The following is a 16,451-nucleotide window of genomic DNA, read 5'->3' on the forward strand; positions in this document are numbered from 1 at the left end:
ATGCAAGCATAGGCAGGGGTGGGGTGGGGATTACTGAAGTCAATAAGATCTCAATCTTTATTTTGTCCAAAGACCAGACAGCAGAATTAATAACAACAACGTATACTACATCAGCACCAAGGGGCGGACCCTGTAGATGAAATTAAAAATTCTCTATAAACTTATTTACATTAAAAATAGCACTCCTTCAGCTAAAATCTATGATCCAGAGTTTAAAGTCTAACTTTTTAACCATTTCCCAAATGCAAGAGAACTGCTAGTACATGGGTAGCCAACACGAAACTCTCTAGATGTTGTTGGACTACAGCTTGCACGATCCCTGATCATTCTGGCTGCAGGGACACCTGGAGTTTGTAAACAATATGCACAATTTGTAAATGAGTCTTTTGACTGAATGAAACACAAATATATGTGGGATTTTCTGTGTGGCAGGGGTAAGACTAGATAAATTGTGTGTGCAAGTAACTTCAAATCAGATTAGGACAGCCTCCTCATACCTGGTGCTACTCCTGCTATAGAATTATAATCCAAAATATCTGTTGGGAAGCAGGTTGAGGAAGGCTGGATTAGGAGATGAGGAAGGAGAAACCTGACCACTAGTCCTGTTAGCTAGGGATGATGGGAGTTGTAGTCCCAAAACATCTGGAGGGCCGAGTTTGCCTATGCCTGGAATCATACAACCAGCAGCAGATACTGGATGTTAAATGAAGCTGGTTTTAAGATGTCAGAGTCATGCTGATCTAGATAAGTGTGTCATTTGGCCTTACACAACTCAGTTATTTGGGAGCATTGGATGAAAAGAACAACACCTAAGCCAAGCTTCAATTGTGGGGAAGGGCCGCTGGGGGAGGAGAGCTTCATTGTGCTGTCTCCCACTAGCACAGTTACTTTGTTGAATCTAGCCCCTTATTTTTTATTACTTTATACACTGCTTATATGCCAACATGGCTTCTAAGCAGTATATAGTCAATTAGAAAATATAAATGATATAATAAATCAGTTATAAAATCCATACATCATTAAAATAACGTACAATAACAATTCCATCAGAGCATTAAAACATCCTTAATTAAAATTCATAATAAAGGAAGCCAGTCAAAAAGCATGACAACTAAATGTAGTTAAAATACAGCTAAAAACAATAAAATCAGAAGTTCAGGATCAAGGGAATGCTTGCTAAACAGCGGTGACTTCAGGAACTAGTTGCGTACCAATATTGATGAGACCTCTTGTAATTCAGCTGGGAGGCATTCCGGAACACTAGTGCCCAAAATGTAAAAGCCCTTTTCTGTGTCACAACAAGTCAATAATGAATTATGGTCAGCACCAGGTTCAAGAAAACTTCCAGAGAAAACATACAGTACCTTGATGAAAAAGGTATAGGATACGGTAAACAATTGTCCCCAACTATCCCAGGCTTTCGTTGATGTATCTTCAATTTCAGTTAAATGAAGAGAGTTGAAAAAATATTTCCTTTTGACTTACTCCTACAGCCGATTTTCATTTTAGAAAACAGTGACAGCATGAAATGGGTCTCATCAAACGACTTCCCTGCATGCCACAAAATTGCTTGCATTTTGTAGTTCCTGGATTGTTGCCAAGTTTTTTGTCAAGTTCTAAAACCAGGCACAAGACAGTTGATTGCCTCCTAAGCCTCATCATTCCATCTTGTGTCTTCTAAGTCTCCATCTACATATGTTGGATCACACAGCTATAGGGATTTCAGTAGGACACAAGCAAGATCTTCGAAGGCAGGGAGGTGGCTATATACAGGTTACAATACAGGCTATATTGGGTACATCCTAAGAGGATGTGAAATATGAATATTGGTATTTCTCTTCTTCTTGTCTACGGCCAGAGAACTGGCTTGCACTGGTTGGGAGGCCAGAACCACTAATCCCAATTGTAGAGATTTCTAGAATGTCCTGTTGGCAGTTGAAACGAGTTTTCCAGATGTGGTGAAAGTAGCAACGGAGCAAAGAAGGAAATACTTTCTTCCCTTTGGCAATCTGGGAACTCCTTGCTTCTCTCCCTGAATTCCCCTGTGTGGGTTCTAATGGGACTGCTGACTGAGGAGGGAGAACTGGCACAGCCAGTGGTTCTCAAAGGGTGCGTGGCAGGAGAGAATGGCAAATGTGTTAGGAATCAAAGGCAATCAATGACACATTTAAATATTTCAGTGCAGTATAGTATTGAAATCTCTCTTTTTAAATTATTTGCAGACTATGGATAGATATCTTTTCAAAATCAAGCACTGCTAGGAGTTCTTTCCTTTTGTTTTCCAGTGCATTCCTTATCAATAGAAAATTTGGTATGGTGCAAGCAAGCAAATTTTAATTCTTAAAATGTGGCCTAGAGAAAGAAGTTTGAGAATCGCTAAGCTTTCTGAGATGGTAGCTGGTATATTAATCATGCCTTGGTTAATGAATGTTTTGACCAGAAATATGGTGACCATTCTTCCTGACCGCTTCACTTAGAAAGTACCAGTTGCCAAGGCTCAGTTTTACAGCTAATAGTGGTTACTGAGCACTTGATAGGAGCTCATCATTTTCTCCTAAGTTATGGTTTCTCTGAGGGATGGTGATTCATTGTGATAGATTAGAGAGAGCCTATTGATTAACTTTAAACTAATATTGCTTGGCTAATAGTCCATTGAAGTTATGTAATCGAGTGAACAATTCATATAATATGTTTGTCGAGGGTGCACAATGAGGTGGTTATATTGAATATTCCAGTCCTGCCATAGATGCTCAGATAATATAGCTCCCCAGAGAAGAAAGTATACCAAGCGATTCTTCTGCATATCCCACTTACATCCAAAGCCCACCCCCTTGGTTATGTTTGAAGGTTCCTGAATACCAAGTCAAGAGTAGTCATAGTACCAGGTGACCTAGACTGTTGTCAGTCTTCAAACTCCTCTGGGGGTGTCTTGCAGCCACTCTCAGATTAACCCCCCCTCATTTGGGTTGTGGCTGCCTCCGCAAGTGAAGCTGTTTTGTCCAGAACAATCTATTAAACAAACTATTTTGATAATTTCTTAGTGTACAATGGTAGTGGCAGCAGTTGCCTGTCTACATCCACTCAGAGATTAAATTTAGTTGGCCTGAAAAGATTGTGAAAGGCAACAAATTCTTGCTTCTAAAAGCAGTTACACCAGAGCACACATGGGAATACATAATTTATTTCGATATAAGCTTGTATCAATTAAGTGATTGATTTAATAAGGTAGCTTTTAAAAGAAAACCTATTAATATTAATGCAAATGTAATCTTGTCTAAGGCTTTGCCGCCAGGCTTGCTTAACAAAGTCATATGGACCAATTTTCATGCATCATTGATGCTGAGGAATCCAGACTAAACCGCAGCGAATATGGATGAGACAACAGTGAATCACTATTAGGATACTTGGAAGAAAAATTTCCCAGCAGCAATATGCCAGTTTTATTTCTCTTCCGTTTTTGATTTTCTTTTTCTCACTGACTCTGATGAATTGAATTGACTTTTGTGCTAACTTTTCCTTTTCCTTTAACATAGAACCAATAGAACCAACAAATAAAAATATTTTCTTAAAAACTAGAAAAGAATCTTTAATCTTTATTAAACATTTGAAAACTTCCCTATACAAGGCTGCCCCTGTCGCGTAACTCCATGCCCTCCGACATTCCTCCAGTGAAAATGGTGATGTCCTAAGGAAAAGCGGGACGTTCCAGGACAGCTTCTGTAAATCTGTGACTCTCTCTGGAAACTAGGGACACCTTGAGGATCTGAGTTAGTACTAGTAGGACTGTGACATTTCTCGCTGTAAATAGCCCTGAGTTGATTGCTGGTGGGAAGAACCAAGTGACCCCCCTTTTAGGATACAAAATTCAATACAGTGGTACCTCGGGTTAAGTACTTAATTCGTTCTGGAGGTCCGTTCTTAACCTGAAGCACCACTTTAGCTAATGGGGCCTCCTGCTGCCACTGTGCCGCCGGAGCACGATTTCTGTTCTCATCCTGAAGCAAAGTTCTTAACCCGAGGTACTATTTCTGGGTTAGGGGAGTCTGTAACCTGAAGCGTATGTAACCCGAGGTATCACTGTAATGTGCACTCGCACACACAAATGAACTAGTAAGGATTGTTACGATATCATTGGCAATGCTGATTTATCCTGTTCTTTTTCAGAGTAGGCTATGGCACTGCCTAGTCCGCCCTCTCAGCGTTCTGCAAGCAGAATTCAGTGGGATCTCAGATATTTCTTCCAGCAGGGCTGTTTTCTTTTCCCCATTTTCTGGTGGGAGTGGGAAACCAAATATAACGTGTGGCCTTGCTTGAAGAAAGTATCTTGGAGGCTTCAACAGCATCACTATGCAACTGATAAAAAAGCGATAGCTTAAGAATCTGTGATGGATTGGTCTGTTTTTATTAGTCTGCCAAACTGCATCATTCTTTCAAATAACCAAACTCTTTTTTTTATTATTATTCTGCAAGGTTTGCCAAGGGCCTGTCAGCCTTTCCATTTGAAACCCCATATTTTCTGGGGTTTGTGAGCACATTGTTTCAATCTGCTCTGAAACTTGGCTTGTGCCGATTAGCAGATATGTTTTCTTAGCAAATTTAATATGGTAAGCTGTTCCTTAACTTGTTGAGGTGGCCGTTTTTCTTTTACTTAACTAGATAGGGGTATTACTTTCCAGTCTACTGACTCCAATTAGATTTATGAAAACAAAAACCCTGCTCACTTTAAAAATATGCACATTCCCATGTTTCGTTTGCCACAAGATCTGGCCTCAAGAGCAGTCTGCTTCTTTACTTTGGTCAGTAATGACTAAACACCACCTAACTCCCCTCGCTTAACTCCTCCTTTGTGCATATTTTCCTTTAGTGTATTTTCAGGGTTCTTCATTTCAGCTGCTCTTTCCTTTCCTCTCCTTCAATTCATATGCATCACTGGAAGAATTGCTGCATTGAGTCCTCATGGATTTGGCATTACTTCTAAGTACTATTCTGGATCTGAAGATAGGGATGGTAACAACAACTATTGATTAAATTGTTCAAGGGCTGAACTATATCCAGTCCCTGTTGCTTTGAAGCCCTCATCTTGATGCATCCTATTTTTATAATCAAGACTCTTGTGGGTGTCAGTTTAGTTCTACTTGATCTTATGTGGAAACTAAAGGTACTTTCACGGTCTATTTTTAATTCATGGTTACAACATGAGAGGCAGAAGTACAATTTGCCCGGCACTTAATTGGTGGGATTTTTTCTTCTGTTTTTTTCTTCTTTTTGTCACTTCCTGAAAGTCTGCAGCTGAGATCTGAAACCCAGGAACTGAAAATTAGCACCACAAGCTGTCTCTTAATCACAAGAGAGAAGGCTTTGTATCTGGGTGCCAACTGTGCTTCACTATAAACACAGAGTTGATGTAAGATGATGTAGAATTGAGTCTGAATGGTACCTGTTCAAGAAGAACGTTGGCCACCACTGGAAGGAAGTTGCTTGGATGGTAACCTTAACAAGTAGGAGCATGTGCACCGAAGTAAGTGTAAGGTGAGGTAGCTGAACGTGAAAGGTGGAAAATGAATGTGTTTAAAAAGCGCTCTGGTCCCCCTGCACTTTTTCAGAGATCCGTGTCGGTGCAGGATGGTGATTGTACAAAAGTGAGAGCTAGTTTGAAGGACTACCATTGGTGCTATCAAGTGAAAAGCAAGAGGACTTTGGAAGAAGCAGATTCGGATTTAGGGAAGCTGCTTGGAACTTACCAATGGCAGACTCATCCCAGACTTCTGTGGAAAGTGGCCAAGAGGCCAGATGCAGCAAGGACTGCCGAAGAGCCTTTGACAGTGTCCACGTTAGTCGCTGACAGTCACCAAGAAGACCCAGAAGAGAAGGCTGCCATGCCAGTAACAAGGCCATTTCGGGTTCCTTTCTGCAGATCTTTATCTGAACCTGCCCCGCACTGGAAAGAGAGGAACACAAAGCCACTTCTGCAACCAGAGTCTGGGGAGCAGGACAATTATTTTGTCCGGGGCTTCTTTTCTACAATCTCCAGCAGCTTTTCTAAGGTGCTGAATCGGAAGGGGGAACAGAATGCTGCCGTGACAAATGAGGGAGTGGAGAGTAGTCAGATGGATTTGACTGAAGGTATTATTTTTCTACTTTCCCTAATGTTCTGTAAGGGTGAGTGAATTACTTGTTTCATAGGGACTGTGTTAGTGTGCAGTGTCCTGTCCCTGTCCCCCCCCCCCCGAAATAGTCAAGGTTTTTCTGCATTTCCGTTGGTCATTTTGTAAAAATAAATAGTATGAAGAAGCTGATTTGTGTTCTCTGATGGGGGGGGGGCAGCTAGCCTTTCCTCTCCAATGTATTAGCTTATCAGTAGCTGTTTAGTGTTGACCTGTTTGTGTAGCACAGGCAAGAACCCTTTTGCACAGATTCAATGCATGCACGACTGTGCATTGCCACAAACCCAGAAGTGGCAGGAAAAGGGGGTGGGGATGTTACCGTGCTTATCCGTACTCTGCCATCACACACAATAACCTGGAACCCCACCCCCACCCAAACCAAGGGCTGCATGTACAGTATATACTGAATACACCAAGTAATACAATTTAATGGAGTCATACCGTCTAGTTGTGTAGTAAGAAGGTGAGTTTGTAAATATCCCAGTTTGTTATTAATCAGCATAAACATGGTTGTTTAGATCGAGGGATTTTTACCTGGGTGCTAAGCTGTTACAGCAAAGGTGATTGGTGCAAATGCTTGTCAGGAGTTCTTCAACCGTTTTGGTGTTTTCTGTCACATTTTGATACTGCCGCTATGGGGGCAACACTGATGGAACGGTTTCTGCTGTGATTCAGCAAAACTATAGGCCCAGCTTAGGGAGAGCCATATATATGTACAGTTAAAGATTTTGTTGAGCTTTCTGCTATCCTGTAGCAACTTAGGCTGCAAAAGAGGCAATATACATTTCAGCTTAAAATGTTCAGTTGAGAAGAAAGCCGTCTCATTCAAACTGCAAAGAAACAATTAAGCGTTTCTCCCTGTTTTCATTGAGGACTTGTGCCATCAGGAACAACCAGTAGCCCTTGGCTGGGTTAGGCCCATGGCCCAGTAAACATGCTGCTCTCAGTTTGTAAAGCACAATAGCCAACTAGGTGATACGCAACAAAATAAGGAGCTAGTGGGTGCAGCAGCTTATAGCACCGCTTAAAGTGGTGGGATTTTTAATTTTTCACAATATTTTCAATTACTATTCTTTCCACATATCTCACTTAATGTTGTTTTTATAGAACGACATGGTATTGTTTGGAGTCGATGTGTATGCTTATCTCAGACTGTTAAAAAAAAACAAAACAGGAATCATAGTTGAGTGTGATAGCTATCTGCACAAGAGTATTAGAGCACAGTGTGCTAAAGGAGAGCAGATGCCTGGCATTTGTAATGACACGATAACATTTAAAGCTTGCTACTGGGAAGCCAAAGGCACAGAGGGAAATGATGCTGTCTTTAAATTGCACACTAGGCGCTGAAACTGAACCAGTTCATCATGTGAGATTTATGGCTTTGTAATCAGTCAGCTAAACTGATGCATGCTAAGATGCCAAGCAGAGGAAAGTTGTAAAGGTTTGGCCAGTTGGGATTGCGGTCAGCAAGCATTCTAATCCCCAACTCTGGATTTCAGATAAATCTTCTCCACTGGTAATTTTAAAAAGGTTCCTTAAAAAGAGAATCAATCTAATTTGAACTGTTACTGATTCAACTGTGAAAAATGGCTGTAAGGTCTTCCATTTAAAAATCCCTAAATACTTTTGATTATCTCATTAAATTGTTGGAAACATCTGGAAACCATTGAGTCCATTGCTGGACTGGTCCTATGCAATCAAAAGTCCTCTGATTATTATGAGCAGCTATGCTGACATGGGCATTTAAAACCTCTTAATCACAGTCTAGTGTGCTCTTGTATTGGGTAACCCTACAATTACTAGAAATAAAACAGTAACCATCAAAACTAGACACTTAAGCTGCACTTGAAAGTGATTCTTTTTGGCTGTTCGTTCTCTGCAAAATATTATAACGCCCTCCCATCAGATGTCAAAGAAATAAACAACTATATGACATTTAGAAGACATCTGGAGGCAGCCCTGTTTAGGGAAGTTTTTCATGACTGATGTTTTAATGTCTTTTTAATCTTTTGTTGGAAGCCGCCCAGAGTGGCTAGGGAAACCCAGCCAGATGGGCGGGGTAGAAATAATAAATTATTATTATTATAATTATAAATATTGCTAGGACTTGCAGAATAATTTTCTGAATTCTGAGTGCAGAAGGGTTTGTTATTTTTAATTAACGCTTTTAGAATAAAACAAGCAAGATTTACTAGCAAAACCATGGGGGAGGGGAGAATGCTGGCAAAAGGAGTATGATGGATTGCCAAGGTGTCATATACTGATGTTGGTTTTGTTGTAATTTGTTTAAACTTTTTTGTAATCTGTCCCGGGAACCTGTTGAAGGGCACAGTAGAAATCAAACATACCTGTATGATAGGAGATAAATATATGTGTACAGTGCCATTTGCTGTCAGGCAAAAACTTTTGTATAAGGCAACCAGGTTTGTAAGAATTGGTTCACTATTTGCAACAAGTTGTCCACTCAGAGATAAATACTGCTATCTGATCCTCAGCCCGTTGATATATAGAGGGAAGGAGGTTGCAGACCAAGCCTCTTCTTGGCTGTCATGAGGCCTTGAAGAAGCTAATCCCAGTGACCACCTGACAGGCCCCATATGACAGTATGTGAACATCTGTAAAATTCAGTTCTATTCAGAAACCAAAGGCGGTGATGTGCAGACTTCTGGCCCCCAAAGAGGCATTTATAGGGGAGCTCCACATCATTTGCACTGGAGAACCTTGTCCATTGTACACAGCTGCCCAAGTAGGCTGTTGTTAAGAGCCGGAGTCAGGAGTAAATCAGAAATAAATTAAAAAAAACCCACCAGCATCAGTGAACTAAACTCTTTATTCAAAGAAACCAAAACAGAGCAGGCCTAGTGATTCCACCAACTCTTCTCAATAGGTCTTAGGTCTTGCCCCAATGAGGCAGTTGAGAGGACTCAAGTCCCCACCTCCCCACCACTCTCTAAGGCTCCTCCCCTGGTTCCTTGCCTAGCAGTCTAAGGCTCTGTCATCTTGTCTCTTGTTGCTCTGCCCTTTTCCATTTCTCTGCTTGTTCTGGGAGATCAGGGGGAGAGGGGAGCTGGTCACAGCAGGAGGGGGAGACTCCTTGGATTTCTCAGTAGCCTTCTTCATCTGTATCCTGGCCCCCCTCCTCTCCTGCTCCCTGTTAAAGCCTCTTCCTGCCCATTAAACCCTGTTGCCTGTTCACTATCTGACACTTCCTCCTCCCACTCTGCCCCCTCTTCTCCCTCTGACCACACTCTTGATTGTCCCCTGGCTCTGAGCCATCTTCCCCTGGGGAGAAGATGGGGGTCCCCCAGCTGTTGCCTCCCACCAGCCCTCTGCACCAAGCCAGTTCACGACAGCTGTCTACACAGTATTTCAGTGTAATGTGAGGAGTTTCCAGCGGATCCTGAGTTGACAATCAGTATTTGACAAACTGCAGAATTCAGATGTTGAGCTCTGAAAGGTTTAAAAACAAAAATGTGATAACTGGGATGCTGAAACCTAAGTGCTGAGCAACAAGGATATGAAGGGGAAAGGAGGGCTATTGCATTTGTGGATCTCCTGGAACAGTGGTTCCCAATTAGCAGACCCCCTCTTTTTCAAAAGCCAAGCCATGGACCCTCTACTCTTGAATTTTTTTATATCTCTACGGTAGTTTGTGTCCTCTACTGCAGTGTTTCCCAACCTTGGGCCTCCAGCTGTTTTCGAACTACAATTCCCATCATCCCTGACCACTGGTCTTGCTAGCTGAGGATTATGGGAGTTGTAATCCAAAAACAGCTGGAGGCCCAAGGTTGGGAAATGCTGCTCTACTGGATATCTACACTAGGACCTGCCTGCAGCTGTGCAAGTTGGGCAGGCAGCATTGAAAACACCTACTGCCCCAGCTAGGCAAGCACCAGTTGCTAGGGCAGCGCTATAAAGCCTGCCTGCCAGCCCTGGGTGCCTGCCCATTCACCGAAGGGAAGATACTAAAGGAAGCCGTCCCCTTGGGGTGGCATTTGGGGGGTGGAGCAAGGGCATGGGCCATCCCATTAAAAAAATACTGTTTAAATCGGAATGGGTCTTTTAACCCCATTGGGTGGGTGTTGTTTATTTGTGTGGAGGGTCACCAGTTGGGGACCACTGACTGTCCTGGAGGCATTTTATCAACTGCTGTTGGCAATGCCTTGCTGGGCTACATGGATCCTTTGGTGGATCCACCAAAGCTGCTTTGATGGTTTGCACAGAGAATGTGTAATAGCGGATGGAGTCTTGTGTGTATGTGCTCCTCTGATAGGGAAGTGGTGCAAAACATTGTGTAGTTTTGCCTTGTGTAAGGTGGCAGCCACCCACCCACTCACTCTTCAGAAGGGGTGTGATTGAACCATGATGCACAGCTGCTAAAACTACCATAAATTGGTTTTATGTGGTCTTAGGAAATACGGCTTCCAGATTCAAAAAGGGAATATTGGGATTCAGCCTGTTTTGGAATGCTGAGATCCAGCCTATTCTATTCTATTCTATTCTATTCTATTCTATTCTATTCTATTCTATTCTATTCTATTCTATTCTGTTCCTGATTGCTGAGAAATACATTCTATATCATCACATGTTTAGATATATATATATAATAGTGCTATCCCATCATTGCTTTGTGAAGGTCCTATCTAATCTAAAAGCTATAAAAGAAATGGGATAGCATTCAGCAAGCAGGTTCATTTACACAGATACATTTTATATTATAGCTTGGTTGGTAGAGCATGAGACTCTTCATTTCAGGGGTCATGTGTTCAAGCCCGATGCTGGACAAAAGATTCCTGCGTTGTTGGGGGTTGGACTAGATGACCCTCGGGTCTCTTCCACCTCTGCCATTCTATGATTCTATTTTGTTAACCAATCTGTTAGAATCATAGAATTGTAGAGTCGGAAGGGACCCCAAGGGTCATCTCGTTCAACCCCCTGTAATTATTATTTTGCTTCCATTGGAGGAAGGGGTGGCCTGGAGATCAGCGAGTGGGTGTCACCCTCTTGTCATGGTCGGATCACTTCCTTGTGAAGTTTTGACTTACAGCTCCGATCCTCTTCTGCAGGAGTGGTGGACAGATTAAGATGATGTGGCCCCAGAGACTAATGGAATCCAGTGAATTCTGAATGCCCTGGAGGAGTTTTCAGTAGGTGACTTTGTTGAAGCCATTGCCATGCTGTGTGAACAGCTCTGGACATCATTGCCCCTGAGTGTCATCTGTGGCATCGTGGAGCCTATTCTGAACTTTGGTGCACCAGGCAACTAAGGCCAGACAGCTAGCACGCCAGTGGCAATTATATGAAACCATGGGTTAATATCCTGGCTGGTTCTGGAGCCGCTAGCCATAGTTTCCTGTTTTGGATGAATCAGGAAACTGTAATTAATGGAAGATTTCCTGTTTTGTTTGCACTGGCTACAGAGGGGGTATACTTCAAAGGGGCTGCATTCTCATGGAGACCCTATAGAAATGAGTGACATTCCTGGAAAGTTGCTTCCCACATCCTGTAGGACTGTTCCATCATGTTAGTCCTACCTGCAGTCCGAAGTGATACAGCCCAGATACACGTATCAGATTGCCTCCTCAACAAGATCTAGACAGAAATGGTGACAGAACGTGTAAAGCTGTAAGGCAACTCCGGAACTAACTGATCCTCAGTTCATAAAGGGAGAGAACATTTTGAAGTACTTTTGAAAGAGCTTGTTTTAGTAAACACGTTCTGAAACCACAAGCCCCTATAAGAAGCTGTAGTGGTCGCCTCAATAGAAACAGGATGAGGAACGAGACAAGCAGGGACAGCTTGGGGTCTGTTCCTCCGTCTGCCTCATTGGAACTTTCCACTCTGATCTCTATTTTGGTTTTTTTAAGAATGCCATTGAAACCAGAAAAAGTTCCAAAATGCATGCTACTTTAAAAAAAAGTTATTTCATTCTCTTTTAAATTCCAGGTAATGTTTTCAACTCTTTCAACAGATTTAATATTTTAATCCTGCCAGGATCATGGGAAACTGGAAACAAATGAGGTTATATCATACACCGATTCCTCTTGGCTACAACAAGGCAATTTCTCTATCAGTAATGTGATGATGGCATTTCCTGGAGAATGTTTTCCTCCTGCTGCTTCCTCAGGACAAAGCAAAAACAAAATTATGAACACTTTAAAATCATTCAAAGTCAGCTAGGCCGTTTAATCAGTGTATGCTGTCTCGCTTGACCTTAGCTGGACAGAGGGTTGCTGTGGCAGGCAGTCTTGCTTTCCTGGAGTTCTATTTACAGATTTCTATAAAGCCAACATACTATTTTTAAGGCAATCTGGCAACTGTACTCTCAGCTTGTCACCACCTGTGTATATTTCAGTTGGGAATCTTCAGACTCGCTTTGTGACATCATTGTACACTTGCGTTATTTTAGATTTTTGTATGTTCGTAGTCAAAAGAGGCTATACTACAATTTTTACCATGTAGTTTTGATGCTTTTAAGCTGCTTTGTTTGTACTCCACACTCAATATTTTGTTCTGTAACTCAGAAAGTTGTAAAATGCTGCTGTGTAAATTGTAGTTACTATATCTGGTTGTAACTGGAACCCTTTTCTCTGCTCAGAGAAACCCTTTTGCAACCCTTACTAGAATGCATAAGAACCAAGACCTTCCATGTATATTCAAAGCTTTCTTTTTAACTAAAATGGCTTTATTAAGGAAGTTTCAGTTTCCTCTTAACACTTGGGATGAGCCATAGAACTGACCACCATGAACTCAAATGTCAAGAGGAGAGAAATTATGCTGTCTAGTGGATGAACAGTTGCTGTCTGGTGGATGGACATTTAGAAGTGTTGCCATTTCTACCACGGACTCCTTGCTTGGTCTTGGATAAATTACAACAGCTCTGACTGAGCTCTCCATAAAATAGTTGTGAATATGAACACAGATTGCCTGATTCAGCAAAGAAGACCCTTTCTTTGGGAAACAGGATTATACATGCATAATGATTCAGATTCATACTATGGTGCTTATTTGAATCTAATTGAATAGGCTCTCTATCTTGTTTTGCACCGTGGGTGAAAGCGTGTATACCTATCCAGAGCCATTAGATTTTGTATAGGCATACCTGAACCCAATTGGAGATGGCCAGGTCAGAGCTAAAGTAGAGGTACCCATAGTAGATCGGACAGGTAAGGAGATGATAGAGAGAGAGAGAGAGAGAGAGAGAGAGAGAGAGAGAGAGAGAACTCTATGTCTAATTATATTATGCTAAGAAATTGGGCTGGCTATCTCTCCTGCTCAGCTAAACACATTTGCTGACCAGTGTATTCCTGCACTCAAGCATACTGGGATCTAGTTTGTTGATCATGGATTTACTTACTTGCATTTACATATGGAAATCCATTACAAATGAAATTAAAACTAATTTTAACACTTTACTATAGCTTAGAAGAGAAGTGTGGTTGCCTAGGCACTATGTTGAGAATTATGAAGGATGGAACACTTTTTGAAATTACTTTTCAATTAAGCCCTTCTAGGCTCTGGGTGGTTTAAGATGTTTTGCTCTGAGGAACTCCAACTACTTGCCCAGTTCCATTTTAGCACTCAGTGATTACCTGGCAGGGTGTGCAGGGGTGGGCAGCTAGTATTAACACACTTAATGCTTTTACTGAAAAGAACAGCAGTGAAATAACTAGCAATTACGGATACTAAAAATAATCAGAGGTATATTGAGAAATGTCAAAAAATCCACCCACACTTGTTATCCCTTTGCTGGAATTATATTTGTGATTCTTTTTTTCCCTCTGGTGAGGGGGAGTAGATTGCATTCTATCTATATCAGAAAAGCTTTTGAATGCTGTGGTATTTCAAAGTTGGGCTGATTTTATGACTTTGTGAAGATCTACATTTGTGTTCTTAAGCGGGGGAGGAAAAAGAGAGAAGACAGAGATGTGACCATCTAGCTCCAGACTTCTGACTAAGGTGCCCTCTCCCTTCTCCAACTGCCACCGCTGGTCTCTCTGAGGACCCTGAGGAGAGCTCTAGTTTTTCAAAAGTTCTGCCACCCCCCTTGCAGTTTGTCATGGCTGGTTTATTGTATGGCTTTAATTATATTAGAATTTCAATGTAAACTGCTTTATGAAGTCTGCCTGAAAAGCTGTACATAAATATCTACAAGACAAGAAAGTCTATTTAGGTTTAAAATCAATGCATACTTGACTGTATTTTGGACCAGATGTTTGTAGGTATTGGCTTAGACCTTTTTTGGGATTTAATGCCAAACAACAAGTGATAGTCAACCGAGAGATGAAAGCTGCCTCTCTTAGATCTGCTGTTCTTCATAGTTTCATGCGTGATTACTTCATGTTGAGGCTACTCTGGCTGTACATTCAGTTGAAGTTTCCTTGTATTGACGCTTTGCAGACTCAACTCACTCACTCACTCACTCTCCTTGTCCCCTCCCTTGTGTTGAAGTTTGTCATCAAATGGGAGAAGCAATTTGATACAGCAACAAAGAATTCATAAAGAAACTGAATTTTGTCCATGTTCTTCCTGACCAGGGAAGCCTGGCAAAAATGGAAGTTTTGGTGATTACCTTTCAAGTCCTAAATAGCTTGGGGCCAAGTTACTTGGAGGATGGTCTCATCCTGTGCTTAATCTCTCCATCATATCATGTCAGCTTTTGTGCCTCTCTTGCATGCACCATTGCTTTCTGAAGTGCAGTTTGTTGCAACATGTGACAGGGTTTCTCCCGGGTAGGTTCTTGTATTATCTTCCTCTCTATTTGTGCCCACTGGCAAATGAATAGTCATTCATTCATTCAGTTACATTCGCATGCTGTCCCTGTAAGATAACTTTTGGGGGGCGGCTTACAATGAATAAAAGCAACTGAAAGACAAAGTAAAACATCAATCCATTCTTTAAAAAAGTGAGAGGAGACTACATAAAAGCAAAACATGTCACATTTCCCACATTAAAAAGGTTTAAAACCAGAGGACCAGTTTGCTTAAGATTTAAAAGACTGGCATGAACAGAGAGGTCTAGTACCAAAAAGACCACAAAGACTATCCCATAACCAGGATTCTACTACTGAAGAGGCCCTCTCCCTGGTAGTTTAAGCAAACTTTGGATTGTGAGGTTGCCTTATTTAATTTATTGTACAGTTAGTTTTTCCTCTTGCTCTTTGATTCTGCATTTAGTCTGGAAATGGCACCTCCTCAGCATGCACATTTAAAGAAGTAGCTACCGTTTTTCCTTTTTGCAATTAAATATGTGTATGTATTTTGATTCTCCTTAAAAATTTTTTTTTTAAGTAATTGTGTTTGAATCGTAGAATGTTATTGTTTTATGCCTCTTTATATTTTGCAAGCTGCTTCAAGCATCACCTTTTTGGACGGAAATAGTGGGGTATATCTTTGTATCTTACGTATATCTTTGTAAAAGTAAGTAAATTTGTCTGGCTGTAGGTTGTCTGAGGACAAGTCAAAAAACCACAACTCTGCACACTCTTTCCTGCAACTCTTTCCTGTCTTAGTTTGTAAGGTTCACAGATATGGTCCGCCTCTGTGGGAAAGTTTCTGGCTCCCTGGCCCTGCCTGTAACCTGCAGGAGAACTAGGCTCTGCCTTATAAATTTAAGGAACAATGTCCATGCCATTAAAACATGAGTTGAATTGTCTCACCCCTGCTGCCTTTTAAATTTTAGTTCTGTGATTATAACTGTGCAATCTAAGGAGGTGTTTCATTCTTCTTTCAACCTCGTGGCATTTAGCAGTTAGGAATAACCTCTTGTACTTTGAAGGGCGGAAAGTTTGGGAGGAGTAGATTACATGTGGCTACAGAAGCCCATTGCTAAAAGGTGCTTAGAGTGACCCCCTTGCCTTCTCAGATACAGAAAGTGAGTTCATACACACCCCTGCAGGTGAAAGTAATTTACAAAGCTTCTGGGTATATATCAGTTTTGAAGTGTGTGAATCGCCTTAGAAGTGACAAATGGAACCGGTGCACTGAAGTCATCCTTGCAGAAGTCCCATGAGTGCTAGTTTCAGAGGAAAATGCCCTTTTCCTAACCCCTAGAACAGTGAGACACTTTTATTTTCTGAATTAAAGTAAAAAGACATGCATCACTCTTCCATCCAGAAAGGCTTGCTTTGAGAGTAAGTGCTTGAATACCCATCCCTCAGAAGTGTATGCTCCCTATGTTTCTACAGGAGTTACAAATAGTTGGTTGCACCGTGATTAGAAGGAGTTAAGAGCAGAAACTCTTGTAGACACACCAGGCCACCTCTGAAGGTAGATCATTCAGCTGTGT

General features: G+C 41.5%; 1 protein-coding gene across 9 annotated transcripts in view; it reads left to right on the forward strand.

Moving 5' to 3' along the window:
* Positions 1 to 16,451, forward strand: part of RASAL2 (RAS protein activator like 2) — a 241,905-nt gene that overhangs the window by 70,999 nt on the left and 154,455 nt on the right. For 5 of the 9 annotated variants that reach the window (XM_083507027.1, XM_083507015.1, XM_083507024.1 and 2 more), the window contains exon 1: positions 4,868 to 6,123. The exons of the other annotated variants lie outside the window; for them this stretch is intronic. In XM_083507027.1, the coding sequence (XP_083363153.1) occupies positions 5,559 to 6,123 (565 nt within the window). In that variant the 5' untranslated portion in view covers positions 4,868 to 5,558. Of the gene's footprint in view, positions 1 to 4,867; positions 6,124 to 16,451 lie in introns of those variants that run through there. 9 annotated transcript variants of the gene reach the window in all.

Source organism: Podarcis liolepis (assembly GCF_965112155.1).
Source record: "Podarcis liolepis genome assembly, chromosome: 6".
Taxonomy (NCBI): domain Eukaryota; kingdom Metazoa; phylum Chordata; class Lepidosauria; order Squamata; family Lacertidae; genus Podarcis; species Podarcis liolepis.